At 43.5% G+C, this 27736-nt stretch overlaps 2 protein-coding genes across 44 annotated transcripts in view; one reads left to right on the plus strand and one right to left on the minus strand.

Moving 5' to 3' along the window:
* Positions 1-27736, plus strand: part of COMMD9 (COMM domain containing 9) — a 1186740-nt gene that overhangs the window by 1020846 nt on the left and 138158 nt on the right. Inside the window, exon 1 of one of the 38 annotated variants that reach the window (XM_050759500.1) lies at positions 17765-17768. The exons of 36 other annotated variants lie outside the window; for them this stretch is intronic. The gene's annotated coding sequence lies outside the window, so the exon portion shown is untranslated. Of the gene's footprint in view, positions 1-17764; positions 17769-21985; positions 21991-27736 lie in introns of those variants that run through there. One more of the 38 variants, XM_050759477.1, reaches the window with a different exon arrangement.
* The window catches only part of PRR5L (proline rich 5 like), a 182120-nt gene that overhangs the window by 30244 nt on the left and 124140 nt on the right, over positions 1-27736 (minus strand). For all 6 annotated transcript variants that reach the window (XM_050759437.1, XM_050759438.1, XM_050759442.1 and 3 more), the window contains 3 exons: positions 21533-21581; positions 8996-9053; positions 3440-3531 (listed from right to left, as the gene is read on the minus strand). In XM_050759437.1, the coding sequence (XP_050615394.1) occupies positions 3440-3531; positions 8996-9053; positions 21533-21581 (199 nt within the window). The remainder of the gene's footprint in view (positions 1-3439; positions 3532-8995; positions 9054-21532; positions 21582-27736) is intronic.

Genomic DNA, 27736 nt, shown 5'->3' on the forward strand with positions numbered 1-27736 from the left:
ATAAGGGATGTGAAGGAACTCTTCAAGGAGAGCTACAAACCACTGCTCAACAAAATAAAAGAGAACACAAACAAATGGAAGAAGATTCCATGCTCATGGATAGGAAGAATCAGTATCGTGAAAATGGCCATACTGCCCAAGGTAATTTATAGATTCAATGCCATCCCCATCAAGCTATCAATGACTTTCTTCACAGAATTGGAAAAAACTACTTTAAAGTTGATATGGAACGAAAAAGAGCCCGCATTGCCAGGACAATCCTAAGCCAGAAGAACAAAGCTGGAGGCATCATGCTACCTGACTTCAAATTATACTACAAGGCTACAGTAACCAAAGCAGCATGGTACTGGTACCAAAACAGAGATATAGACCAATAGAACAGAACAGAGCCTTCAGAAATAATACCACACATCTACAACCATCTGGTTTTTGACAAACCTGACAAAAACAAGAAATGGGGAAAGGATTCCCTATTTAATAAATAGTGCTGGGAAAACTGTCTAGCCATATGTAGAAAGCTGAAATTGGATCCCTTCCTTACACTTTATACAAAAATTAATTCAAGATGGATTAGAGACTTAAATGTTAGACCTAAAACCATAAAAACCCTAGAAGAAAACCTAGGCAATACCATTCAGGACATAGGCATGGGCAAGGACTTCATGACTAAAACACCAAAAGCAATGGCAACAAAAGCCAAAATAGACAAATGAGGTCTAATTAAACTAAAGAGCTTCTGCACAGCAAAAGAAACTACCATCAGAGTGCACAGGCAACCTACAGAATGGGAGAAAATTTTTACAATTTATCCATCTGACAAAGGGCTAATATCCAGGAACTACAAAGAACTTAAACAAATTTACAAGGAAAAAACAACCCCATCAAAAAGTGGGTGAAAGATATGAACAGACACTTCTCAAAAGAAGACATTTATGCAGACAACAGATACATGAAAAAATGATTACCATCACTGGCCATCAGAGAAATGCAAATCAAAACCACAATGAGATACCATCTCACACCAGTTAGAATGATGATCATTAAAAAGTCAGGAAACAACAGGTGCTGGAGAGGATGTGGAGAAGCAGGAACACTTTTACACCATTGGTGGGACTGTAAACTAGTTCAACCATTGTGGAAGACATTGTGGCGATTCCTCAAAGATCTAGAACTAGAAATACTATTTGACCCAGCCATCCCATTACTGAGTATATACCCAAAGGATTATACATCATGCTGCTATAAAGACACATTCACATGTATGTTTACTGTGGCACTATTCACAATAGCAAAGAGTTGGAACCAACCCAAATGTCCATCAATGATAGACTGGATTAAGAAAATGTGGCACATATACACCATGGAATACTATGCAGCCATAAAAAAGGATGAGTTCATGTCCTTTGTAGGCACATGGATGAAGCCGGAAACCATCATTCTCAGCAAACTATCGCAAGGACAGAAAACCAAACACCACATGTTCTCACTCACAGGTGGGAATTGAACAATGAGAACACTTGGACACAGGGTGGGGAACATCACACACTGGGACCTGTCGGGGGGTGGGGGGAGGGGGGAGGGATAGCATTAGGAGATATACCTAATGTAAATGACGAGTTAATGGGTGCAGCACACCAACATGGCACATGTATACATATGTAACAAATCTGCATGCTGTGCACATGTACCCTAGAACTTAAAGTATAATAATAAATAAATAAATAAATAAGTAAATAAACAAACACAGGAGACACCAGGTACTGATTCAACATGCCCCTTTGTCGACTTACAAATCCAGGCCTTTTCTGTACACCCCCCTTCCAGTAGGGTTGCCGGATAAAACACAGGATACCCATAGAAATTTGAAGAGTTTTTCAGTATAAACATGTCCCAAATATTGCGTTATTTGCTTATATATGCAATTCAAATATAACTCAACATCCTGTTTGCTTGTTTGTTTATTTAGAGACAGGGTTTTGCTCTGTCTCCCAGGTTGAAGTGCAGTGGTGCAATCTCGGCTCACTGCAGCTTTGATCTTCTGGGTTCAAGTGATCCTCCTACTTCAGCCTCCCTAGTACCTGAGACTACGGACACATGCCACCATGCCTGGCTGATTTTTTTTTAATAGAGATGGGTTTTCATCTTGTTGCCCAGACTCGTCTCAAACTTCTGGGCTCAAGTGATCTACCTGCCTCAGCCTCCCGAAGTGCTGTGCCCGGCCAACATCCTGTATTTTTATATGCTTAATCTGGCAACCTTATCCCCATGTCTGTCTTCCTGAGAGAAGACTCACTGATGGCTGATGGGTGACTACTGCAAGGAAGGGGAAGGTTTCTGCAGGCTACAGGACAGAGGCTTCTATCTGTACTATCGTACTGGAAATGTTATGGGGTGAGTCTAACATGGAAAATGAAATCTATAAGCCTAACCTCCCAGGTTTTAGATACTTGACATATGTTTTCAGCAATTCAAAATTCCTTTAAAACACTGTTCAGACCAAACAGTCCACGTAGGTCTTGACCTCTGGCATAAGGTCATTCTACCCATTGCTTAATGGCTGTGTTCCTCTGCATACGACACCCACACTTCAACAATACCTAATTACATACGAAGCCTCAACCACAGTGGGAGGAGAGAAGAGTGAGCACACTGCAGCTTAAGTGAGAGAGACATGTATTTTGGAGAGGAACATCTACAGGTCAACCTTCCTTAGAGGTGGCATCGACCTGGCAGTGATCATCATGGTATTAGCTCTACAGAGACAAGGGGGCAAGAATATCAACATAAATGGTAGAAGGAGTGGAGGCCACAGAGTAAGAATACTAGAGGTGTCATTCATATTTTATTCTCAAGTCCTCGTTTTGCTGGAGATACGATGGAGCTATGCTCACAGAAGATAAATGACTCTGCCCAAACCCACACTCTTGAATCTAAGTCTACGGATTCCTAGTCCGGCGTTCCTCCTACTAAATCACGTAGGATCCCTTACAGAGGAACACGGAATGCTACTCCTTTTTCATGATTTGAAGGCAACAGCAAACTTGCCTTAAAATTGTGCTTTTAAAAAAAAAAAAAAAAGGAGAGAAGAAAGAGGCAGGGGAGAAAGAAAGAAAAGAAACAAGAAATCTCCCTTCCCCCCAACTTCTCTACTTTTGAAAACTAAGAAAAACAAACCACTCCAAGAATATAAAGACATACTCAAAACCAAGAGGGTAACAAGAGCCTAAAAATTGCTAGTTATGCAGGCACTCTTCTTCACTTGAACTTAGGTACTAAATATAGAACCAGAGAGCCCTTAAAACATCTCTAAACTCCTTAACCAATGCAAGTGCCCAATCTCCAAGTTTTCTCCCATTTACCAGGAGCCCCCAGGCTGCAAAGGCCAGGAGAGAAGACAGACTGCTGAGGATGACAGGAAGTGTTCCCCGGTGAGACTAACCTGAACTGGATAAAATATTGCCTGCAGGGTAGGGAGAGTCTCAGTGAAGAAGTGGTCCCAGACTTCAGCCAGAACCTCAATGCGATTTTCACCTACAAGAGGGCGAGAAGATGGGAAGGGAGGAAGAAAGAAAAGAATTTGTCATTATTTGTAGAAGAGGCCAGAAGACAGTTCCACATAAAATGTCTAAGTTGCACATGCTTACAAACTTGCAGCCAGGAGCTATTAAAGCCCAGAGAGCAGAGGTGTGGTACTGCAGGATCTTCATTCCAGGCTAAGACCAACAGAAATTCTCAGGGCAGAAATATATTCCATCTCACAAGGATGCATGCATTGATCTTAGCTCACTGGTCTTACTAATAAGTAATCTAAACTTACCAGTCTTCACTAGTAAGACTCTGAATGGGAGACGCAGCATTAGGTGTGGGGAGGGAAGAGAGCGCATTACTTACATTTGATCTACAAGGTGTTACTATAGTAAATGTAGGACTGGGTGGGAAAATCCAACGGAAAATATGCAAATATGCCTTTCCATCCTCCAATCCAGAAAAGGGAGCTGACATCTTAGAATCACACAGTAACTGTTATCACATGAATGGTTACAACATTATCCAGCACAATGCTAGTTTACTTACCTATAAGATATCTCATGACTAGACTCTAATACCACCGCTTTACAGGCTCAGAGAGGCCAACTAACTGCCCCAAAGTCACACAGCTCAAAGGCAGAGCTGTGATTCCAGAAACCATGCTCTTGGCCAGGCTAATCTGGGAAGATCATGTGCACCACTATATACTGTTTTGTTTTCTTACTCATTAAGACACTGGGCTTATTCTGGATTTCAGCTGTCAATGGAGAGAGGCAGAAAGAGGATCTGGAAACTGTTTTCTCCACCCACTTCTTTACAGTAACTGGGAGGGCAGCATTCTCTGAAAAGGCCTTCTGCAAAACACAGCACCTGACTCCTGATGCTGTCCTACTTACTCCCAGGATGAGGAAGCCTAAGCTACAGCCAAGTGTCCCTGCTACCCCAGGCTGGAGCACACAGGTCACCCAATACCATCGGAAGGTTGTGTGAGGAACTCTGCACCTCCAGGAAAGACGGGCCCTGGCAGAGAAGGGCCTGCATAGCAGTTGCTGTTTAATGACCTAGATATCAGAGCTGATATTGGTCACTGCCTCAGCTCATCCCAGGCAAAGAAACTGGGTCAGCCAAGATTAGACACTGAGAGACACGTTTGGCAAGACACTGCCAGTTCCACTGAATAAATCTTGAAAGATTCATTTGGCACCGTCTATTAATTTAATGGGCAATAAAAGCAGTGGCTGGGGAGACAGAATAGAACAAGGGCATGACTAGTAGCCAGCAGGTCCAAAGATGTGCAGATTTTGAAAGGTCAGGGTGAAATTCACAGGGGGAAAATGCAAATCCAGGACACCCTCAACTTTCCTGTGCAAACCACTGATCACACTTTATTGGAACGGTTTATTCACTTCTTCTCTGTCTTGTCACTGGAATGGAAGTGGGAATGGGGCCCTATCTGTCTTGCTCATCACTATATTACTAGTGCTAAGGATGGTGCAGCCACTTCATAAATCAATCTTTTAAAAGCTTTGCTTGAATGGATGGAAAGTGCCAAGTGTATAGATTTTTGCAGATACTGGGACTGGTGAGTGGAAGGAGGTTACCATTTAACTCAAATATGGGACAGTGTAGAACAGGACTTAATAGTTAGCATGAACATTTTCCTTTGCTCCTAGGATAAACAAAACCTGAATAATATGATCTACACAGCCCAGGAGAATCCGTCTCCTCCTTCTGGGTCTTGATCCTCTTCTGTATTCCTGTTGGCCTTTGGGCTCTAATGATCTCTCTTGCAGTCACCCTTCTCTCTCATGCCACAGGGCCTTTGCATGTGCTGGCCCTTCTGCCTTGACTGCTCTTTCTCTCCCTTCTTTACCTAACCTACTTCTGTTGATCTTTCTAGTTGCAGCTTGAACATCACTTCTAGGAGAAAGTCTCTCCCCATTGGTCAAACCACTCTGCTACAGATTGTATTCTTAGTACTTGTCCTGGGTACAGTTTTATACTTGGTGATGATTTGATTCATGTGTGAGCTCCATGAGGGCCTGTAATGCTGTGATGGTTTCTCCGACTCCTGACTCCCCAGCACCTAGCAACGTACTGGCTCATAGTAGATAATCAAATAAACATTTGATTGAAGCAGTCAGTATCCTCTTTCAAATGCAGGCTATGCTGTTTCACTGCAGGGAGGAGGAAGGGGAAGTCTAAAAGGACCATCTCACATACTGGGTCATCCTGGTTCCTAGAACCAAGGTGAACTCCAGCACCTGGATAATGTACCCCACATGGTAAAAGGTGACTCCAGCTTCTCTGTTGATGTCCCTTATCTTAAGCCTTCTACAACCAAGACAAGCAGAGGTCCTCTTGATCTGAAGGAAAGGAAGAAGAGAGAACCTTGCAGGTTGGCACTGCTGCCTACTTACTCCCCCTTGCAGTGCCAAGACAGGATGCTCGTTGACACACAACGTAATTCTGCAACCTAGCAGCAGTAAGACGCCTCCCAAGAACCCAGGTCTAATTGCTTGCTGCAAACTTCAGAGAGTAATGGAGGTTTTGGAAAGTGTTCAGAGAAGAACATCAGACAGACACAGACACAGCAACAGGGCAGCCCTGGGGGAGAAAGAGTTAAAGAACACAGGTGCCTTCCCTTCCAGAAACAGCCCATAAGTCAAGGACTTAGCTCCCTGCAAACAATGAAGGGGGTTGGATGGATGGTTCTAGATGACTGTCCTATACATCTGCCCTCTAATGTAACACAGCAGTTTAGGTCACCAGAAGTATGTGGGTAAGTGTCAGAAACTTCCTAAGACTCAAGGTCACTAAGGCTCTAGAAAAGATGAACTTAACATGGCGTCTTCTGCCCACAAAAGAGCAACAGGTGGGTATGAACAGCCACCTGTCTTTTCTGCAGCAGTAAAGAAGGGGTGTGTATATATAGACATGTAAGTATCTAAGCAGAGATGTCAACAAAGAGGAGTTTGTTCAGTGACTGGACATATCATATTAATTGTTTTCAAACTTTGTTTTATAGCAAGAGAATCCTTTTATTCAAACAGAATTTTTCTTGGAGTTCTAATACATAAAATTAAACAGTAGAGATGCCTGGTTGAAGATGGCAGAGGCCCTTAAAGGCTCCCCACATGCCCATTCACTGTACAGAAAAGGCCCCAACACCAGAACTCCGGGACTAGAAGAGACTCAGAGAGAATACCCCAGGCCTGGTGCTCTCAGGCCACGCCAGGGCAGGGGCATAGAATGTGGGATGAACTTTGTTCATCCTGTCTAGCCCCATTTCTGAGTTTTCACTCTGAGTGTATCTATGATGAGGGTTATTCGGGTGAGAGACATTCAACTTCCCCTTTTAAGGGCACTTGAACCTCTGGTTTTATTCAGTATCTTTTTCATAGAGCTGTTTTTCCACATTTCCAGGAGCTTGTAATAACTCCCCAGATAACATACATACAATTTATGTGACTAGGGACAATGTTTCTTTCCCCTCCCTTTACCAGGCAGTTGTTTCCCACATTTTTGTACTAGCCTGACTCCAAAATGCAAAAGAGGGCCGGGCACAGTGGCTCATGCCTGTAATCCCAGAACTTTGGGAGGCCAAGGCGGTGGATCTTTTGAGGTCAGGAGTTGAGACCAGCCTGGCCAACAAGGTGAAACCCCTACTAAAAATACAAAAATTAGCCAGGCGTGGTGGCAGGTGCCTGTAATCCCAGCTACTCAAGAGGCTGAGGCATGAGAATCGCTTGAACCTGGGAGGTAGAGGTTGCAGTGAGTCAAGATCGCACCATTGCTCTCCAGCCTGGGCCACAGAAGTGAGACTCTGTCTCAAAAAAAAATACATAAATAAAATGCAAAAGACCCACTAAATTCTTAAGCAAGTCACCTAAGAATAAGCCCCTTCCTTTGACACGTGAGAAGATAAAGCAAATGTAGCATGCACATACAATGGAATATTAGCCTTAAAATAAGAAGGGAATCCTCTCACATGCTACAACGTGAATTTGCGGACCTTATGCTGAATGAAACTAAGCCAGTCACAAAAGGACAAATACCATATGATTCCAATTATAAGACGCCTAGAGTAGTCAAAGCACGGAAACAAAAAATAGGATGGTGGCTGTCGGGGGCTGAGGAAAGGGGGCAAAATGTTGGGAGTTGTTCAATGGACATGGAGTTTCCGTTTTGCAAGATAAAGTTCTAGAGATCTGTTACACAACAATGTGAATATAATTAACACTACTGAACTGTAAAGTACTGCAATTATAAAGAGGGTATATTTTATATTGTGTGGGGTTTTGTTTAACCACAATTTACAATTTTTTTCTAAAGGCCTTGGGTTACTGGGTATTTATAAGTTTGGGAAAAAAAAATAATATTATCGATGTATTCAAGGGAAGAATGGCTTCAGCCAATTCTCAAATGTGCAAAGGTTAATTTCTAACCTCTATTCTTCCCAAGGCTTGGTAAGCATTTACTGTATGCCAGACCTCAGAACTTTCTAGCGTCAGTTTCTCCTTTTCCTTCCTACTTTGTCTTTCTAGGAGCCCCTTTCCTGGACACACTAGTGTCTCTCCCAGGGAATGGGGAGAAACAAAAGGATGATGACATGACACCTAATAAGTCTGGGCCTGGAAGTAAGTTTGATCTATGGGACATTAGGCTGGAGCAGAAAAAAAAGAAAGGGTCCGGTATGTACACCTGCTGTGTGCCAGGTATGGTGTTACGCCACTCATGTGCCTTATGTTCCCTACAACCCCTCACCCCAATTTATCACTTCAAAAACGATAAAAGCTGAGACTTGGAGAAACTAGTAACTAACCAAAAGTTACCCAAAAAGTAGGTGGCAAGCTAAGATCAAGTCCCACTTTGGTGGGAGCTAAAAGTAGCCCTTGATAGAGTCATGGGGTTGACCAATTCTTACCTTTGGAACCTGTTTCCATCTCCATTCAGTTCCTTTCTCTCCTGTCAGTTGGACTTTAAAATCTAAGATCAGGAAATTTCCCTTCATCTATCAAATCATACCCTATTGAGTGAGTACCTGCTTAGCCTAATGTCCCCCAAATGGACAGGACTCCTCTATGACTCCCCAGAAATATTACAAAGGTCTGTAGGAAATAGCTCGGGGCAGACCAGAGGAAATAGCATGGAGGATTCACAGAGTAACTTATTCCTTCAAAAGAGACCCCTAGCCTGCATCCCATTAAACAAACAAACAAAATCCTGAACAAGGTCTCCAAAGAAACCACCCCATCCCACTACACTTTTCTGAAACACAGTTCTGACTTGCAATGCTGTGAGTAGCTGACTCAAATCAAAGTGCTGCCGCCTAGGTAGGGAGGAAATGGACAGGGTGAATCACTCGCTTGGAGTCTGTCACTTCTGGACAGAAGCATCTCAGCTGTTCAGACATCAAAGGCTGAGTCACAGAGGCCCCAATCTATCAGGGCTGTCTTATACTTGCCTTCACATAGCTTGATCTTCTCCTCCACAAAGAACAGTCCTTTTGCAAGAAGCTGGTTCTGCCAAAAGAGAACAAAGAACATAAGAATTTGGGCAACTCTAGAGCGTGAGTGATGAACCCTCTTCCACTTCCAGTGGGCAAGGGCACAGAGTTCTAGGCACTTGTGTTCTAGCCATGCCTCCGAGTTTAAGAAGCCTTTTCTCCTCTTGGAAGGCCAAGGCTTCAGGAGAAGACAGTGAGACTTCCCATAGCAAAAGAGCGGGTGAGATAACAGGCAACCCCAACCGCCACCTTCATCCCTCAGACCAGGAAAGAGGCATGACACAAGCTTGGATGAATTCGCTATTGCTGACACCCAGTGTCCTAGAGGCCCTTAGTGATCTAAACTCACAAAAGGGAGCACTGAGGCAATGGGAAACTATGCAGAAATAACATATTTTTAAAAACATAAATTTAGGGCTTCTCACACTAGCATGAAAGAGACCGCGTGCAAAATCTTAAGCAGCAGTGAATATGCATCTGTCGATGAATGTGCACGTGGGAAATTGTGGAAAGAGAAAAGTAAAGTCTTCTTCCAACTGCAACTAACAATTGTTGAGTGTCCTGTCTACATCGTAAGCTTTATATCCTTCATCTCATTTAATTCACTCCTATCAAGTTGGTGCTACTGGCCTCACTTTACTGATGGTCAGTGAAGAGACTTGCTCAAGGGAGACAGACCTGGTCTTCTTGAGTCTGTAAGCCATGTTCTTTCCACTCCACTTCACTGCCTTCCAGCAAGTCTTCCCACCCAGACCCCTTTCTTCCCTTGAAAGGCTACAGCTGGCCCCCTAAGACATGGAGCAGCCTCTCTGCAAGTCACAGAAGCTCAGAGATCAATGACGGGCTGGGGTCTTTACACTCATGTTACATTGTTAGATTAACAAGGCCTATGTTATGGGAGAGGCAGCTGCAAAGGTGATAATGTGTCTTACCAAAGGACCTAATGCATTCTTTAGCCTTCTCCTTTATAAAACCCTAGACCCTATTGCAATGATAAAAGAAGCATATGGAGCAGAGTGGAAAGAACTTGGGTATCAGTTCAAGTTCCAGTCAGCTACATTCTAGCTGTGCGATTTTGTATTTAATTTCCCTGAGTCCCAAGCTCTTCCTCTGTAAAATGGCATACTAGCAATACCATAACATTCTTCATTATAATCATTATAAACACATTAATCATTATAAACATGATTAATCACTATAAACACATACACACAGTATTTTATGTCTTTAGTAATCAGCATTGGTGGTAGCAATAGTAATAACTGCTATCTCAGCCCAACTTCACAAAAGGAGTGGGAGGCCGAGAGTCAGTAGTGAATGGGCCTTTATAAAATGTACTAATAGAACATTTTATCAAAGGTACTATCCCATTTCTGTGATGGATACACACTAAGCAAATTCACAGTCCTATTAGGATTTACAAAATACAACCTAATTAGAGAAAGTAACTGGTCACCATGTAGTTCTTTTTTTTTGAGACAGAGTCTTGATCTGTCACCCAGGCTGAAATGCAGTGGTGGGATCTTGGCTCACTACAACCTCTGCCTCCCAGGTTCACGCAGTTCTCCCACCTCAGCCTCCCATGTAGATGAGATTACAGGCACTAGCCACCATGCCCAGCTAATTTTTGTACTTTTTTAGTAAAGACGGGGTTTCACCATTTTGGCCGGGCTGGTCTCGAACTTCTGACCTCAAGTGATCTGCCCACTTCTGCCTCCCAAAGTGTTGGGATTACAGGCGTGAGCCACCACACCCAGCCACCATGTAGTTTCAAGATGGCAGCTAGAACACCAAATCAAAATTACAGTGACACCATATAGGAATATACCAACTTTGTTAAAGAAAAAAAAAAAAGCAATTCCTTCACAAAGAACTGTGAAACACACAGGCAATAAAGACAAAGCCCTAACCTGTTCTTTAGCTTCCAGCCGAGTTCATGAATCCCAGCTGGGTCATGGCAAGACTTTCTGGGTCAGAAAGCAAGAAAATATCCCAGCACCAAATTGACATCTTGTGACAGCTGAGCTGGACATGAGTGGTCTGTGGAGGTATGTTCAGATGGCAACCACTCCACTGAATACTTCTGAGCACAAATCTCAATTGTGCCCTGCAGTCTCCGCCTGGCTGGTCCCTTACACCTAGCCCAGGCGAGGTTCTCAGAACGTCCCCTTAGCATTCTGTGCACGGGCTCCTGAATGCCATTCTTCTCAGCACCTCTAGTGTCAACACTGATGTCCCAGGCTTCTATTAAAACAACTTTCTTAACCCTCCCTAATTTCACATTTCTGAAATCCACCTAGAGAGGTACTAGAGATTGCCTCTGTGATGCACTTTTCATCATGTTGTTCTATCACTATAATTATCTACATGGGGGGAGGATAGGGGGAACTGAGGCATGGACAGAAATAAAAACCTAGTCCAGGTGATAGCATGAGTTAACAGAAATTAATTCAAACCATTCATGTGTTAGAATTTTAGGTCCTTAGGAGTGAGGGCATGTCTTATTTTAGTTAATATCCTTGGCTCCTGGTATAGTACCTAGAACATAGTAGGTACCTAATAAATATTTACTGAATATATATACTGACTATTTTAGTGATAAAAATCATTTTTTATTTTTAAGAAGCCAAGATAAAAGACAGAATATTTTTAAGAAGAATAAGTGCTATAGGGTCCCTAAGTTTGTTGCCATTTTCTTCATTTGAATTAGAAAATCATTTGAAAATTACATTGTCCATATCTTATGGAATAAACCTCAAAACGTGGCCTGGATTTTCCTTTCTTCTCCTTTCAAGGTCTTCTCCCTTCAAGGAGCCATTAGGAAAAAAAATCTTTTTTATATATTTTCAAGGAAAAGTAATTATTCCTATATTATGGAGAAAGGATAAAGAAAATACTCCTTTAAAACTTCTCACAATACACAGCATGGAAATTCTACAGCTTAGACCAAAATAAGAGAAACACAAACCTGAGGTTAGAAGGGGTCTTAAGAATCATATAGACATTCTCTCCTCTCCCCAGTCCTATGGTCAAAACCAATTGGTCACACACATTTTAATGATATTTAGTGGATCCATTTCCATTTTCCAGGAGGCTAACGTACCTTTCAAAGGTATCTTGAAAATCCTTATATAACTTCCTGCTCCCAGGAGTCTGTAGATTTTGCTCTTACCTTATAGTTGTATAAACTGAGGCTAGAAGTAGGGTCTCCCTCTCCACAATTCCAATAAAAGACATGAGAGTGAGGCTCAGTCTCTCTACTGCTCATGTTTTATTCAGCACACACTATCAGAGTAAGGATCTTTTGAGTTAGCCAAGCCCCAGGCCCCTCTTCACTGGGGAACCACTGCCATCCACCCAGTGGAGGTGTGCCCATTCATTTATGCTCCAACATCCGAGCCACAGCTGCATCTTCCAGCTTTGCTAATGGGTCTCAAACTGAACCCCAAATCTCTCTAGAGAATTTGAGCCCCAAAGGGTCTTGCATTCTTAAGGGCCTTGTACTCTGAAGGCCTCCACTTGCGGTTGGGTGCTCTGCAGTTGCCATCTTTGATTCTTAGTATTTTTATCTTTGAATTTGTGTTTTATAAGTGAACATGCACTGGCATCTAAAGCCTCAGCTCACTCATGGTCCTGCCTCCTCACCACCTCCCCAGGAGGGATTTTTAGGCACCTACACCTCACCCCTGGTGCCTGGGCTCCATCACCAGTGTCACCCTACTCCCAAGGTGCTGACAGAGTCATGTTGGTGGAGGCCTCTGCACCTGTACAGGGAGAGTCAGGACTGGGCATGCGCCCTGCAATGTCTTGGGGAGAGGCATAGTGCCAGCCATCCTGCACTCCCTAGACTGGCAGTGCTGCAGTGCAATTGCTGCTGACTCAATGGGGACCTCTCACCCACCCTCCATCTAGGTACCAAGAGTGCCCAGTGCAGATGTGCAATCTCCTGGGGACCTCTGCCCACTATGAGCTGCAGTAGCAGGCCCGTGGGAAGGGGAGATTGGCATCCCTACACCAGTCTGGTTAGTAGAGTTATTTTAGAAGAAGCCAGGGACACCACTGTTGACATTAGAGGTGGTGAGAAGAATGGCATTCAGGAGTCCTTGCACAGAATGCTGAGTACCCACATGTTCCTTCTGGACTGGCCTCTGCAAATTATGAAGCTCACCTTGTCACTTCACCTAAAGATATGCCAACTTAACATCTGTGGGGCTTAAGCCTGCTCAAATGGGTTGAAGGCGGGGCGAAACCCAGCCTTGGCTCAGGCAGCCATCTTGCATTGTGTGTTCTTCCTAAGTGTCCAGTCTTCCTGGACCTTACCTCACAGTAGTCCCATCCCCTGACGAATGCCTGACTCCAGAAGTTTCTGAATGTTTGCTGGCTGCTGAGCTGTAGTGATGGAGCTGTATGGTAACAGAGCTGGAGAAGGCCCAAGTTTCTCTTGTCCCACTCCTTGCCTGATGGCACCAACCCCACCACCTCCCCAGGCAGAAGACTAAGCCAAAAACAGTTACTAAATAGTAACCACCCAGGAAGCAACTTGGGACTTGGAACTGGGCCCACTGTTACTTAATGCATCCTCTCCCCATCCGATACATGAACTTGGACACAGTCAAGTCGCACTCTAATGAAGTGGCAGAGGACATGGAAGTGAAAAAGAAAAACAGCTGACATATCTATTTTTCCTAAGACATAGAAAAATGGGCTGCAAACAGAAAAATGAGACTTAGCTAGGAAAAATGTAAACAAGATGTTTGGGGAAAGGCATCTAAAACCACCACTCTTCAATGGACAGGAAAGACCCGGCTCCTCCCGGGTCATCGCAGAGAGCGAGTTGGAGGAGTGGGCAGAACAGAGCAGAGGGTGGCCATGGGTGGTGTGGGGCTACCAACGATGCATGCCTCCTGCCAAGCAGGCACCTTCCCAACCCGGTGGGAGGCACCCAGATGAGAGGGGTCACCAGGGAGAACCCCATCTTCCCAGCAGGAAGAACTTTCCACTGAGACCAGGAAGCAGGAAATCTGTAAATGCTAAGCTGCTAGATACCGTCCCTTTTAATGTTTTAGGGGTGATGATAATGGCAGTAAGAATGCCAGTGGAGTCAGTTATTGGTTTTTACTCAGTATCAGACACTGTCTTACAGTCTTTTGCTGCCTTCTCACATTTTACTTTCACCACAACCTGTCCACTTTTTACAAATAAAGAATTTGAGGCTCGAAGAAGCAACTAGCAAATGTGAGATCAGACTTTGCACCAAGGTTGGTCTGCATCCAAAGCCCAAATCTTTCCCCTATTATATTCTTCTGGTTTACTTAGCAATAGTAATAAAAATACTGATACAAATACTTATCACTTGTTGACTGCTCACGATGTAACCAGACACTTTTTATATGTCACCTCACTTAGCAACCACATCAACCATATGAAGTAGGTCCCCTGATTCCACCTGGATTACTATTAAGAGAACTGATGATCAAAGAGGTTAAGTAACAAGGCTGAGGGCACACAGCTAGTCAGTGTTCTAACAAGGATTAGAACCCAGATCTACTGGTAGAAGAGCTGGTGCTTTTAGACATCATGCTTTCCTGCCTTAGAGAGGTTTCTTACGTCCTTGCCCAGAGAAGAAAGCAGATGGGATCCATTACAGATTCAGATACTGGGGCAGTTGGCTTGGCAATCTCAGGCCATGTAACTGGGTTTTGCCACAGGGCCTCCACCCAACTGGGCCTTCCTCTCGACTATCCACATTCAACATCTAGCAAGGAGAGTGCCTGGCACTCGAGTGGATTCCATTCCCAAATGAGATATTCTTTCCTACCCCAGAGGGAAAGCAGCTGTGTTGCTCTGCCTTCCCAGAACCTGTGTTAACCAGTTTCACTCTAGACATTTGCTTCCGGAGATATCAATGTCTTAGAAGGTTCCCGTTGTTGGCATAAACCCAGGAAATCATAGGCCACTTCCAGTTTTTTTTTTCTCTATGACTTTGAAAGGTCAGCCATCACCTCTAATGATGTGTACATCTCCTGTGAACCTGGAAGCTTTCCTAGATAAACAACAAAGCCTTACAAACACAACTTACTCCCAGGCCCAGAGAATTCCTAATAAGCCAATGTTGGTGTGTGTAAGTGTGATGAGACTCACGAGAAGTCCCCAAATGGAGACTGAAGAAGTGGAAACTCGGTGCTAATACTAATTCTTCATTTAGCACCGTTTCAGCCATAATTCAAGGGTGAATTGGGGCTTTCAAAAGGTTATGTTTATAAGGAAGAAGGAAGACAGTCCATGTCTGATTTGCTGAACACTCAAAACAAAAACAACAACAAATAAAGTAAACCTGGAACTCCTCCTGCCTGGGTTTTTGGGATTTTTTTCCTGGGGATTCCTTGAGGGCATTTAAATATAATCCAAGAGATTTTTCTTCTGTGGCCAGATGACCTGGGCTGGGTCTTCGTGCCACCATTTACTAGCTGTATGTATTTGTATCTTAGACAAATAATCCCCATCTCTGAGCCTCAGTGGCAGCATCTGTAAAAGGGGGATACGTAATAACACAACCATCCTCATCAGTCCTCAGAAGGAATAAATGAGTTAGCCCAGGAGAAATGCTGAAAGCATTGCTAGACTTGAGCATGCCTCACAATCACGCAGGACTCATCAAAACGCAGATTGTGGCTGGGTGCGGTGGCTCACATCTGTAATCCCAGCACTTCGGGAGGCCGAGGCAGGTGGATCACCTGAAGTCAGGAGTTCAAGACCAGCCTGACCAATATGATGAAATCCCGTCTCTACTAAAATTACAAAAATTAGCTGGGCATGGTGGGGTGTCCCTATAATCCCAACTACTCAGGAGGCTAAGGCAGAAGAATTGCTTGAACCTGGGAGGCGGAGATTGCACTGAGCCAAGATCGTGCCATTGCACTCCAGCCTGGGTGACAAGAGTGAGACTTTGTCTAAAAAAAAAAAAAAAAAAAAAAAAAAAAAAACACCAGATTGCTTGGGCCCCAACCCCAGAGTTTCAGATTCAGTTAGAATTTGCTTCTCTAACGGATTCCCAGCTGATACTGAAGCCCCTGGTTCGGGGACCATACTTTGAGAACCTTCAGCTTGGAACAATGCCCAACATGTACGTGCTTGAAAATGTTAGCTGTCATTACCATTATCATTAATTCTGTTCTCCTTATAGCTCTTAAAGAGCCTCAGAGAAAGTCACCTTATTGCTTTCCATATTGAACAAAAATTTCCCGACGCTTCCAACGCAGTTTCTACTTCTCATGCCCACTGAATCACCAAGTGTTTCCACTATTTTAATACCACATTGTTTCCAGCATCTGCTCCTACCTTTTATGCCTCCCCCATCAATGCCCTAAGCCTGACTCCTGCTATTCCTTTCTCATCTACAATGAATCACCAAATTCCATACGTAGTGAGTTCCTGCAAATACATACTCATGTAGAATACCACACTTCCATGATTTAGGAAGAGTTCTGTCCCCCCAGAGCTTGAAAGGATTATGAAATCCCTAATTACACCTCATCTTCAGAGCTCATTTTTGGGTGATATATTTTCAGCCTTTGGTACCCATGTGCTTCTTTCTTCCACAACTGATGTGCAATAACCTGAGTCCAATGAGGATAAAGATTTGCCACTTCTGCAAGCCTATCAATTTTCATCTTTATCTCAATTATATTACGACCTGTGGTCATCAATTTCAAGATCCATTTTTCCCGCATAAACTCATAAAGTACGATAAAAGTACAATCAAAATACTCAACTAATTGCACAAAATTCAAATAATTGCTAAGGAGATTAAAAACGGCAAAGCTGCTGAAAAGTGACCTCTGGCAGGCAGCGAGCTCCACAGTGAGTAGCCCAAGACACCCAGGGATGCTTCTCAAAGCCCCCAGTCTGGCTCCACCTCATTCTCGCCCCTCACGGTGGCCAATGGGAGCTTCTAGGCCACCCCAAAGCTTACAGATTCCACAATGCTGTTCTTCTCTAAGTACTGGCCAAATAAAAAAAAATGCAACCTCTAATGACCTCTCACCTAAAAACATAACTTCTCCTCTGTCTTCTCACCAGATCCCCGTTCCACTTGTTCAAAGTCCCCCTGTGTGGATAGGCCTCAATTTTACCTTGAAAGAAGGGTGTATGTGGAATTCCTTTTACTACTCTCTGTTCACCCAATTAGCTCTTTTCCCATTTTGGGAGTCCTGCTTGTTAGAGAAGCCTGTCCAACTGATCAAAGAACAGCTGAAACTTCTGTCTCCTCCTCAATTTGGATTTAGAAATCACAAAAGTTACCTTCACCACCCTTGATCTTCTCTCCATCCAGCTTGCCAAGAATCCTCAGAAGTCCTATCTTTGTTCCCACAAAGTATAATTGCTTTTTCTGGGCCTGATTTAAAGTCTTTGCCATCCATTCAGGTCTTCAGTTAATGCTACACTCCTTCAGCTCTCTGCCATATGCTGTAAACTCTAGGGAAAACTGACCTCCTGGGACTCTTGCAGATATTAGCAGCAAATGGAAAAATAAATATATATGCATACATGCGCACACACAAATGCATCTCAAACATTACCACGTATCCATGACCTACTGACAACCGTGGTAGCTAAGTTTCCTCTCTTCCTAGTATTAACCCATTCAAAGCCACCGACTCTAGCCTCAGTTTCTGTTATCAAGTAAAACACCAGTTCCAACAAAAGGAAGTGAACTTTCTGGGCTTGGGGGAGAAGCTTATAATACACACAACAAAGCCAGTAAATACAGAATGGCAGAAAGTGCGATCTGCAAACACGCCCATGCTCTGAACCACCAAGATACCTAATTAGGTAAATAGGAAAATCCAGAACGTTTCATATCATCAGTTTCAAAAATTACAAGAAACCAATTATCCCTCAGAGCTGTCATTAGTATATAGCATTTCTCTCGGAAACCCCAATTTTCCTTCCGTGCACAATTCAAAACAGAGGGAAAGGAAAAAAATCAATACTGGAAATGTCAGAGACTTTTCCGGCCAGTGCCTTATGGACGTCTCTCAGGGCTTCCGCAGATCACACAGCTTGTCTTCTCTGTGTGCAGACATGAGATAAGCACAGTTTTCCTACATGATTTCTCTTGGCCTCACTCGGGGTCATTTTCATTATTTCCCACTCAGGAAAGTGGGAAATGTGTTAAGACTCACAGAATGTAAAATAAGAACGTTCGCTTTCAAAAGCAGAGCCACAGAAAGGGCTGTACGAGTGGCAAGCTCGGAGGTGGGGGTCAGGGTGAGGAGACAGACTTGACTGCTGAATGCAGATGCCTGGGCATGGCCATCCGAGCCTCTGCAGTGCAGAGCCCAGCACCCAGGAAGTTCATCTTTCACCTTTCCCAACAGCCAGAGCCATGGTTTTGGTGACTTTCCTGTCCACTCCTGGGTTCCATTCCTCATCTGTCCTCAGGCCTTCCTTCTGCCCCTTTACTGGAGGAACACACTTTCTAGCATTCCTCCTGATTTTCCCTCCTGAAACGACATCTGACAGTCGAATGTGAAGGCTAAGCTCGCCTCTACAAGCCTTCCCTCTGGGACGTGCCTCCTTATATGGAGATTTCTTCTGTAAAGTGAATGGTTTGAAACCAGCCCATTTTTAAGCAATACCTGGTAATGGGCTTTCCAAATCTGAGTCTCTCTTGAACCACCTGCATGACTAGGGCCAGAGCCAGGGCCACCTACGTGATTATTCTTTGCATACTATTTTTCTTATATCAATCCACTTTTTAAACACATAAATATGTTTAAAACCGAAACCATAGCAACATCATTTACACTAAGTGAAATGGAACTCAACGATCAACTCAATGCCAACAAAATAATGTTAAGAAATCCTAACTAGTCAGTGTCCCTAGCTGAAGACACTAAGTTCGAGGACTTCTCCTCCTTATTCAAACAAGAGAGATTACGAAGTCCTGAAGGAGGGGAGAGGACACCATGGTGCAACTCAAGATCCTCTCTAGCACAATCCCAAGGGTGAAAGGAAAATAAAAGAGGAGAGCAGTTTCTAACCACAAGGCCTAATGTTATTTAATGTCATTGCTGCATCACCTAAAATCATTTCAGTGATCTGTGGCAGAAAATCCCTCCCTCTCTCCCAAGAAGGTTTACTGAGTATCTACTATCTTCCAGGAACTTTGCAGGGAGTGGAGAACCAAAAGACTAAGAAAGAAAGAAAGAAAAAAGCTGTGTGCCCACATGACACTTAAAATCTATTAAAACAAAAACAAAAACAAAAACAAAACTGTATCTAGGAGAGCCTTGTTTCCAGATCAGCACCTTAAATAAACTTCGATTTAAAACTGTGAAAACCAGTCCTCGCCCCCACCCCTGGCAAGAGACTCTATTCCCATAGCAGCTTCTCTGATTAGGTTCCCGATAGGAAATGACAAGTGGTTATTAGTTTTTAAGCATCTGGCATGCTTTGTAAGCAGTATTAACCGCCCCCAAAAACCTCAGGGCTTCCCAGATAAACAAGTCCCCACCCAAACACCCTTTCCTATCCGCCCTAGGGGTAACCCCCAGCACCAAAAGACAAACGACATTTAAAACCTGATTGAAACCACACCAAACCAAGGAGCTTTTAAATGTCAAGGAGGACGGCAATTCAACTCAGCAGGTTTCTCCAGGACTGACTGAAAAACCACTTCTCTGTAGTTAGATTTTTAAAAAATCAATCAGTAGAGACAGCAAGAGATGAGAGTGAGGCCAAGACTGACCTTTGAGTCAAGGGCAACTGAAATGATTCACATTTGTGACTAATTATCTCTCTCTTAATCTTTATGTTTGTCTCTCCCTGAACAGGAGCTGTCTTCCAAGCAGCTGAGACATATGACCGGATTGAATTCCAGGCTTCTGTTGGGTCTCGGTTTGTCCAGATTTAGAGGAGCTGTCCGTGTGTGTGTGTGTGTGTGTGTGTGTTTAAACAACTGACATGTCATTCTTTTAAAGTGCATGTAAAAGTTTAAGCTTCCTGAATCTCATAAAGAAAAATTATAAAAGGATGCCCGTACTGAAAACCTAAAATCTCTTTAAACTGTCTTAAAAGTATGCTCTATTTGGATACAGAATAATATTGTTAACCTGAAACCAAGATGTTATGCATTGTATGCTACTTTTCCATTAAAAGAGATGGATTACACCTTAGAATAACACATAGGCACTTATATAAATTTAGTAAGCACTTATTACTGTCTTACTCTCTCTGCTAGTCACTGAGCACTTTTTATAAATAACTTATTTAGTCTTCACAACAACTCTATAAGGTTTTGTCCTATTACTGTTGTTTCACAGAAAAGGAAATACAGAGAGGTAAAGCAACTTGCTCAAGGTCACACAGCTAGTAAGTGGCTATGCTGGGCACCGAACCCAAGCACTCTGCCTCTAAAGGCTGTGATCTTGACCACTACCCTATACTGCCCCCCTACACACTATGTACAGAGTTCTTTACATGTGTTATTTCACATAAAGCATATAATAACCTTTTAAGATAAGTTGTATGTTTAGTCGCATTTTACAGATGAGGAAACCAAGGCACAGGGAGGTGAAACAGCTTGCCCACTCAGCAAATGAATGAGAAGTGGGGATTCTGACTTCACTAAAGTGCTGTCCGGTCAGTTACTCCTTGTCACCCAACACTCCCCATTCCCTCTCTACCATATGACTTTGGATAGAGTCATGAAAACAGCTTGTGTCTGTGAATGAGAAACTATCCTCTGATTGGTCCTGGAACCTTAAACTCACTAGCTTTACACTAGCTTTATAGACAGGGGAGAAGTCTGACTGATCCAGACAGTGGATCCAGATGTGGTAAGATTCAGGGTCCCCTGGGGGATCCCCACGATCAAAACTATTTTCTCGGTAATACTAAGCTATCTGTTTTTTTCCCTTGCATTATCCACGTGTTTACAGTGGAGTTTTCCCAAAACTACATGACATGCAATATCATTACAAGTTGAAAGTGAAGCAGGTATAAGAATCCAACTGTCTTCTATGAAGCCAGACAATGCAGACATCTCCTTACTATTTTATTCTGAGAGTTATTTTTCATAAAAATGTAATTAGCACTAGTATGTAATAGGCTTATTACTTAAATAAATTGATATATTTTAAAGCTCTTCAGGTTTAATTTCTATTATGGTAAAGACAGACATAAGACAAATAATAGAACCATCCTTACTATTCTTTATTTTGATCCAGACAAGGATCAAAATATTTTATGAGTGTAAAGGGGTCCTGAGACCAAAATGCCTGAGAACTGCTGCATGGGACTGGGATCTCCATTAACTGCCGGGACACTCGGGCCTGGTGCCCCTCTGCAACGCACAGCACACAGCAGGGACTAGGGATATGTAATTTTGGCTCTTGAAAGAATGTCCAATTGTACAGTACTGGCCACCCCTTTTAGGTCCATGCCCCCACATGCATGATAATGACGGATGCTCATATCCACACAGCTTACCTGAAAATAGTCTGTAATGAATGATCCAAGTTCACTCTTCAACAGCCGCCTGGGGAGAAGGGAGAAGAGAAACACCGTCAAGTGGCCCTTGATGGTACAGCTCATGGTGACAGGCATGGGGTGGGGCCAGGTCTGAGAAGTTGGGGACACTTTCTTAGGTCCTGGTCCCCCTGCCCCCATTGTTATCATGGAATTGCAGCAACGGAAATCCTAGAAGATGTGTTCCTCAGTTCACTCTGAGAAAGTAGCACTGTGAAGAGGGCAGCCAGCCACAGGAAATCCTAATTCTAGCAGAGCTGCTAAGGGCAGGCCAGGGCACTAGGCTTTATATGAAGCAAAGAGAAGAAGAGAAAGACCATCATTTTGCACTCCTCCACATTTGCAGAGCACTTTATAGTTTAAAACACATTTTTCATACATTCTTCAACCAAGGATTATAAAGTATATGTTGGGGGGGGGTAGGAGTAATTATTATTCTTCCTGTACAGATTTAAAAAATTATGCCTCAGAGAGTTCCCCAAAACAAGTCAGTGGCAGAGCCAAGATTTGAACCCAGACTTTTTGCAAAATCAACATCTTTTCCCATAACTCCACCCTGTCTCTCCTCCAAATCCAGAACCCCTCCCCTGACCCTGACTTAACATTCAACTTGGTACCATGGTTTGGGTGGTCTTAAAACCCATGCCCAATGGACTGAAGCAGTCTTCAAGGTGGACCACAGCAGGGAGAACAGAGAGATTTTATTTATCCAGCAATGAATATGTGTTGAGTGGCTCTTTATGTGTTACACGTTGTTCTAGCACCAGGAGTTCAAAGGTGAATAAGACAGACAAGGTCTCTGCTCTCTTCTTGGGGGCGGATGGATAGATAGCATGTTAATAAATACACTCACAAGATGATTTCAATGAATCTTAAGTGCTAATAAAATACAAATGGAAAATAGGGATATTGACGCCAGCTCTCCTTTTCCCTGTGACAAATAATGGAACCACCCATACTATTCTTTATTTTGATCCAGACAAGGTAAGGGAACAAAAAAACAAGAATAACTTGCTCCCCAGATCCAGTGAGTTCCCTAGGGAGTAAACCCTTCATGATTTCAAATGGTTTTCTTTACTCATCCCATTGGCTATGGCTAATAAGGAGCAAATGCTCAAGTTTCTGACAACCCTTGCTGAGGATTCACTCCCCCAAAACATGTTCACTCATGTCACTGAAGGATAAACAGGAGGTTACAGCAAGATGTTGTTTTGTGCAGAGAAAACAGGCACAATAAAATTAAGACAAAAAAAGAGAGAACCACACGATTTGAATTTCTGTGCCAGAAAAAGCCCTGGAAAACCACAAACACACGTTGAACAAAGAAAATACCTTCCTTTTCCCATGAGAGAAAATATGTCTCTCGTGGATGCTGCATTTTGAGGGCCAATTTAATGGCAGTCTCATGGAGGGCCACCCCGTCAACACAACCCAGGGGTTCTCCCAGATGTGGGCAGGTCTGATCCAAGAGAAGGAAGCCTTTGTCAAAAGCCACTGGACTAACAGCAGGTTGGGCATCACTAGTCTTTGAGGCAGAGGCTAGACGTGTCTCTCAGACAGGAAACAGCAACCTACGGGGCAGCCTAAAGTGGATGGAGGCTTTGAAACAGGAAGAGGTAAGAAGATTGCTTCTGACCACAGGAGGGAGAAACACCTTCTAACAAAGTCCTCGTGGTCCTTGGGAAGTCTCAACGCCATAGGTGAAGAAGCCAAGCTTTGCGCACAAGTGGAAAAACAAGTCCTAACAATAGGCTACTTAGGGCAGAGCTTCCCAAGGAGGTATCTTGGGTACTCATGATGCTGAGGGACTAACATAGTTCTGAGATCATATAATATGCTGTGGAATTGGTGTCCCAAGGAACCCACAGTGGGAAAACACCGTGCTCATGAAGATGCCATGGGTAAGATTGAAAAAGAAAGAGGTCAGGGTTAAGGGGGCCTTCAAGATAAAAAACTATGGACAACCTCCTGGAGAGCAGCATGGAGGAGGGATCTATGCTGGTGTCGGAATTATGAGTTTGGGCTGGATATGATTGAACAAGTAAAGGTTGCCCCAGGCATCTCACAGTGGGAGGCAGAAAAGCATCCTGATGCTACCCAGTTGAGGAATCCAAGACATCTCCTATCCTCCTATCAGGGAGGGCAGGAAGGGGCTTCACTCTACCAGGAGGGTGGAAGCCCAGGAGCCTTACATTGCAGCAAGCCACAGCCAAGGCCAGAATTCTGCAGAGGGTCCCAGGAAGAGAAGTCTAGGTAGAAATCAGCCTAACACAGCAGAAGCTAAAGAGCAGACAATGCAACTTCCAAGACAAAGACTTAGCAGAAAGGACTCTGAAGCTAGAAGCAGCTATAACAGGGGTGATGAGATGGTAATGGGGAAGAATAAAGAAGTAGAACATGAAGAGGGGCCTTCCACCATGCTGATAGTGATAACTATTTCTTTACTGAGGAGGAACCAGATGTGATGTGGTCATCTGCTTTATATACTTTAAATATAATGGTCCATAGCCAGGTACAGTAGGAGAACCACACACTTGTCCTTTTATCAAATCTAGAATGCAAAGCCTTCTCCACTAGGTACTGTTCATAGAATTATCTAAACAGAAAATACCTTATTGATCACTTAAGGCAAGATTCTATTGCTCTACGTGGGCAAATCAGTAAGCTACACTGCCCTTATTCCTTATAAAATCCTGCCTTCTGTCTGGGCATGATAACACGGTTAGACAGGGTCACATGTCACATATGCGCAGAGTTTTTCGTTGCAGCAAAATATAGAAATCAACATAAATATGCACCAATAAAGTGTTAATAAAAAGATTATGTTCATCCAGGCAATGGAATTCTATGCAACTATTTAAAAGAGGGAGTGAAAAAGTGCTCTAAATAAAGACATGAAAGATTTAAGTCATAGTAAGCAAAGAAACAATGCAAGATACAGAACAGTGTGTACATACAACAGGCTATCTTATAAAATGGGAAGAAAAAAACAAGAATACACATTTTAGTTTATATAGCATTAACACATTTGTTGGTTAATTCCACTCTTCCACTCTTATAACTTGCTGTTCAAGTCTGTATTACTATATGAATGGGTTTCCCCATAGGCCCTTAGAATTGAAATATATAGCTCCTTGATTTTTAAACACAGAGAACACAAATACATTTTATTTATTTTTTAATTCATTAGCTGTTTTTTATTGAGACAGAGTCTCACTCTGTTGCCCAGGCTGGAGTGCAGTGGTGCCATCTCAGCTCACTGTAACCTCCGCTTCCTGGGCTCAAGCGATTCTTGTGCCTCAGCCTCCTGAGTAGCTGGGATAGCAGGCACCCAACACCGCTCCCAGCTAATTTTCGTACTTTTGGTAGAGATAGGGTTTCATCATGTTGGCCAGACTGACCTCGAACTCCTACCTCAGGTGATCTGCCCACCTTGGCCTCCCAAAGTGCTGGGATTACAGGCATGAGCCATTGTGCCCGATCCACATATGCATTTTTTTAAATTATATGTAAAAAAGTACTGGGTTGTGTGTCCTCTTCTCCATGTCTACACGTAAAGCCTTGGAGAAGCTTGAAGTTGTTGCTGGAAATTACGTAGGGCAACACAACACTTTAGCCGACCCGATTCCCTGAAGTTTGGGGAAGATGCTGTCCTGCAGACACCCCATCACCAGACCCCACTCCAGTCCACAGACCTTGTACAAAGTATCCACTATTATCAACTGTGTTTCCATATGTATTTCTTATATACGCATAAAGAAACTCTGGAAGAATACCCAATAAGTTACTGTTACTAATACTTATCTTCGAGGAAGAGAGAATGGAAAACTGGTTTCTGGGATACAGGGGTGGGAGACTCTACTGTATACCCTTGCTATATGTGTAAAATTTTTGAACCACGTCGATACAATCCTATTCAGAAACAAATTTTTAAGATTCTTAAGTTAATAACCACCACCAAGATTATTGCAGAATGGTCAGAAGCCCGAGAAAGAATCGCAGGAGTAAGTCCCTATCAAGGGCACATCAGGAAGCAGGGTGGCTACCAGCTAACAGAGAATCCCACAAGTCCTGGCAACCCACCAGTCCAGACCTGCCTCAAGCTGGTAACCCAAGAATCCTTTTTCCCAAGACTATAGAGAGTGAAGAGATGAGGAAAGGGGGCCAGGAGTCCCCAGCAGTGCTGGCTAGGCCAGCCTGTGAGCAGACCGTGGCTGAGTCATGTTGCAAATCTACAATCCATGTCTATACTCTGTTTATTCTGCTTGCATTGGTTTATAAGGAAAGAATGTTTCTGAAAAAACCTCTATCTTGTCTCAACTGAATTAAGAGAAGGGGATTTTCCACACCTCTGTTCCAACACACCATCTCCAGTGGAACTTGGCAGACACTTCCCCACTTAAAAGATACCTTCCCCCATCAAAAAAAGAAGGAACTCAGAGTGGAGACCCCATTAATTAATTATCTGACTCTTAACCATTTACTGAAAACAAAATGTTACGTGTTAGACATGGTGCTGGATGCCAGAAGAAAAGGATGAAACAGCTCAATGATTTCTCCTGTGCCCCACGAGAGAGTGATCTGGTCCACTCTTTTATAGGGCAGAGGAGGTTCATCTTACCCAAAAGATGAGAATAAAAAATATCAAGGCATTAGATACCTAGGCCAAAATCACAATGGGACAATTCACCCTATAGCCTTACTCACGTTTACCAATTTAATTTGTAAAGGACAAGAAAGAAGAGAAAAGCTGGAGAGAGACAGCCAAATTAAAGAGGCTGTGGTTTGTGGTTCCCTAGATGCAGGAAAGATGAAAATCTTGATTCCTAACACCTAGGCCGTAAGCTCCTTGGAGGCTCAGGCCTAGAATCTGGCAGCCTCCCTTCCACTTTTCCCGCTCTATCCTAGGGTTGCTGCCCTGTCAACAGAAAAGCAATTACTTGTTAGAACAAACATCATCATAAGGAATAATAAACAAATTGCTCTTAGGATGGAACCCGGCATTTCTCTCCAATTAAAGTTCATTGAGCACTTACTGGGTGCTGGAAACCACTGTCAACAATGTAGGCGTTCCCACATTTAAGCCTAAAACAGAACTGTAAGCAGCAATAATAGCCTCACTTTTAATACACAAGGAAACTGTCCCGAGCAAGCACAGGCCAGAGATAGCATGTGTCTTCTTGTGACCAGGGAGCCCAGAGCTGCCTGGCTCTGCATCCTGGCAGCCACTTAGTAGCTGTTGTTAGCAATGACCTGGGAAAATTCACTGGTTCTTCATACTTCAGTTTCCTCACCTAGAATGTGGGGAGGATAAGGATACCTACTTCATAGGATTACTGTACAAGTAAAATGGGTTAATCCTCATCAAACTGCTAGAACGCTGCCTGGCCCACAGCAAGGCTTGGCAAGCATGAGCTGCTATGATTTCACCCAGGACTCTGAATCCCAGGGTCTTGAAAACTCCAGCCCACTGCTTCTCAGCATCTTCCTACAAGTACAGCCACACTAGCATTTCCTATGGCTGGGATTGAGGACCCAGGAGAAATTCATAAAGCGGGTAATATGTTAGGTAGGACCAGACCAGCTGATGAAAGGATAAGAAGGTAGGAAGGTGGAGGCAGTTTTGGAGAAGAGAATTGCCGGGACGTGTAACTGACATGAAAGCAACCCCTCAGCCTCAGCAGCCCCCATATGCCATCTGTTTCACATATTGGACCTCCATGCCTGGTTTCATTTGAAAACAGAATTCTACTGCTACCAACCCCCACCACGAGCCACTAAGCTAGAAAAAGGGAAGCCGGGAACTGAGGGTAATGTGAAGGGGACACTTACATGGGGCCTGACCAAAATGAGAAACTGGGTGTGAAGTTCAGCCAGAAGCCAAAAGGAGGCATAATAGGGGGAAAAAATGGGGAAGCACTGACTGGTCTACATGATCTCACCCTTTCTCCCTCCCAGGCTGACCAGCTGAGGCACCACCCCAGTTGACAGGATTTCCTGTTATTACACAGACCTGCGATCTCACGCCTCACCGTCTTGTCAACTCAACTTCCCACTCCTGTGGGCTTAAAGGTAAAGGAGGCATTACTAAAAGCTGGAGTCAAGCTGGTGGAGAGGCGCAGGGACAGCAGGATGGCAGCAGAGTAGGCAAGCGTGGAAGTGACA

This window comes from Macaca thibetana, chromosome 14 (genome assembly GCF_024542745.1).
Source record: "Macaca thibetana thibetana isolate TM-01 chromosome 14, ASM2454274v1, whole genome shotgun sequence".
Lineage (NCBI taxonomy): Eukaryota > Metazoa > Chordata > Mammalia > Primates > Cercopithecidae > Macaca > Macaca thibetana.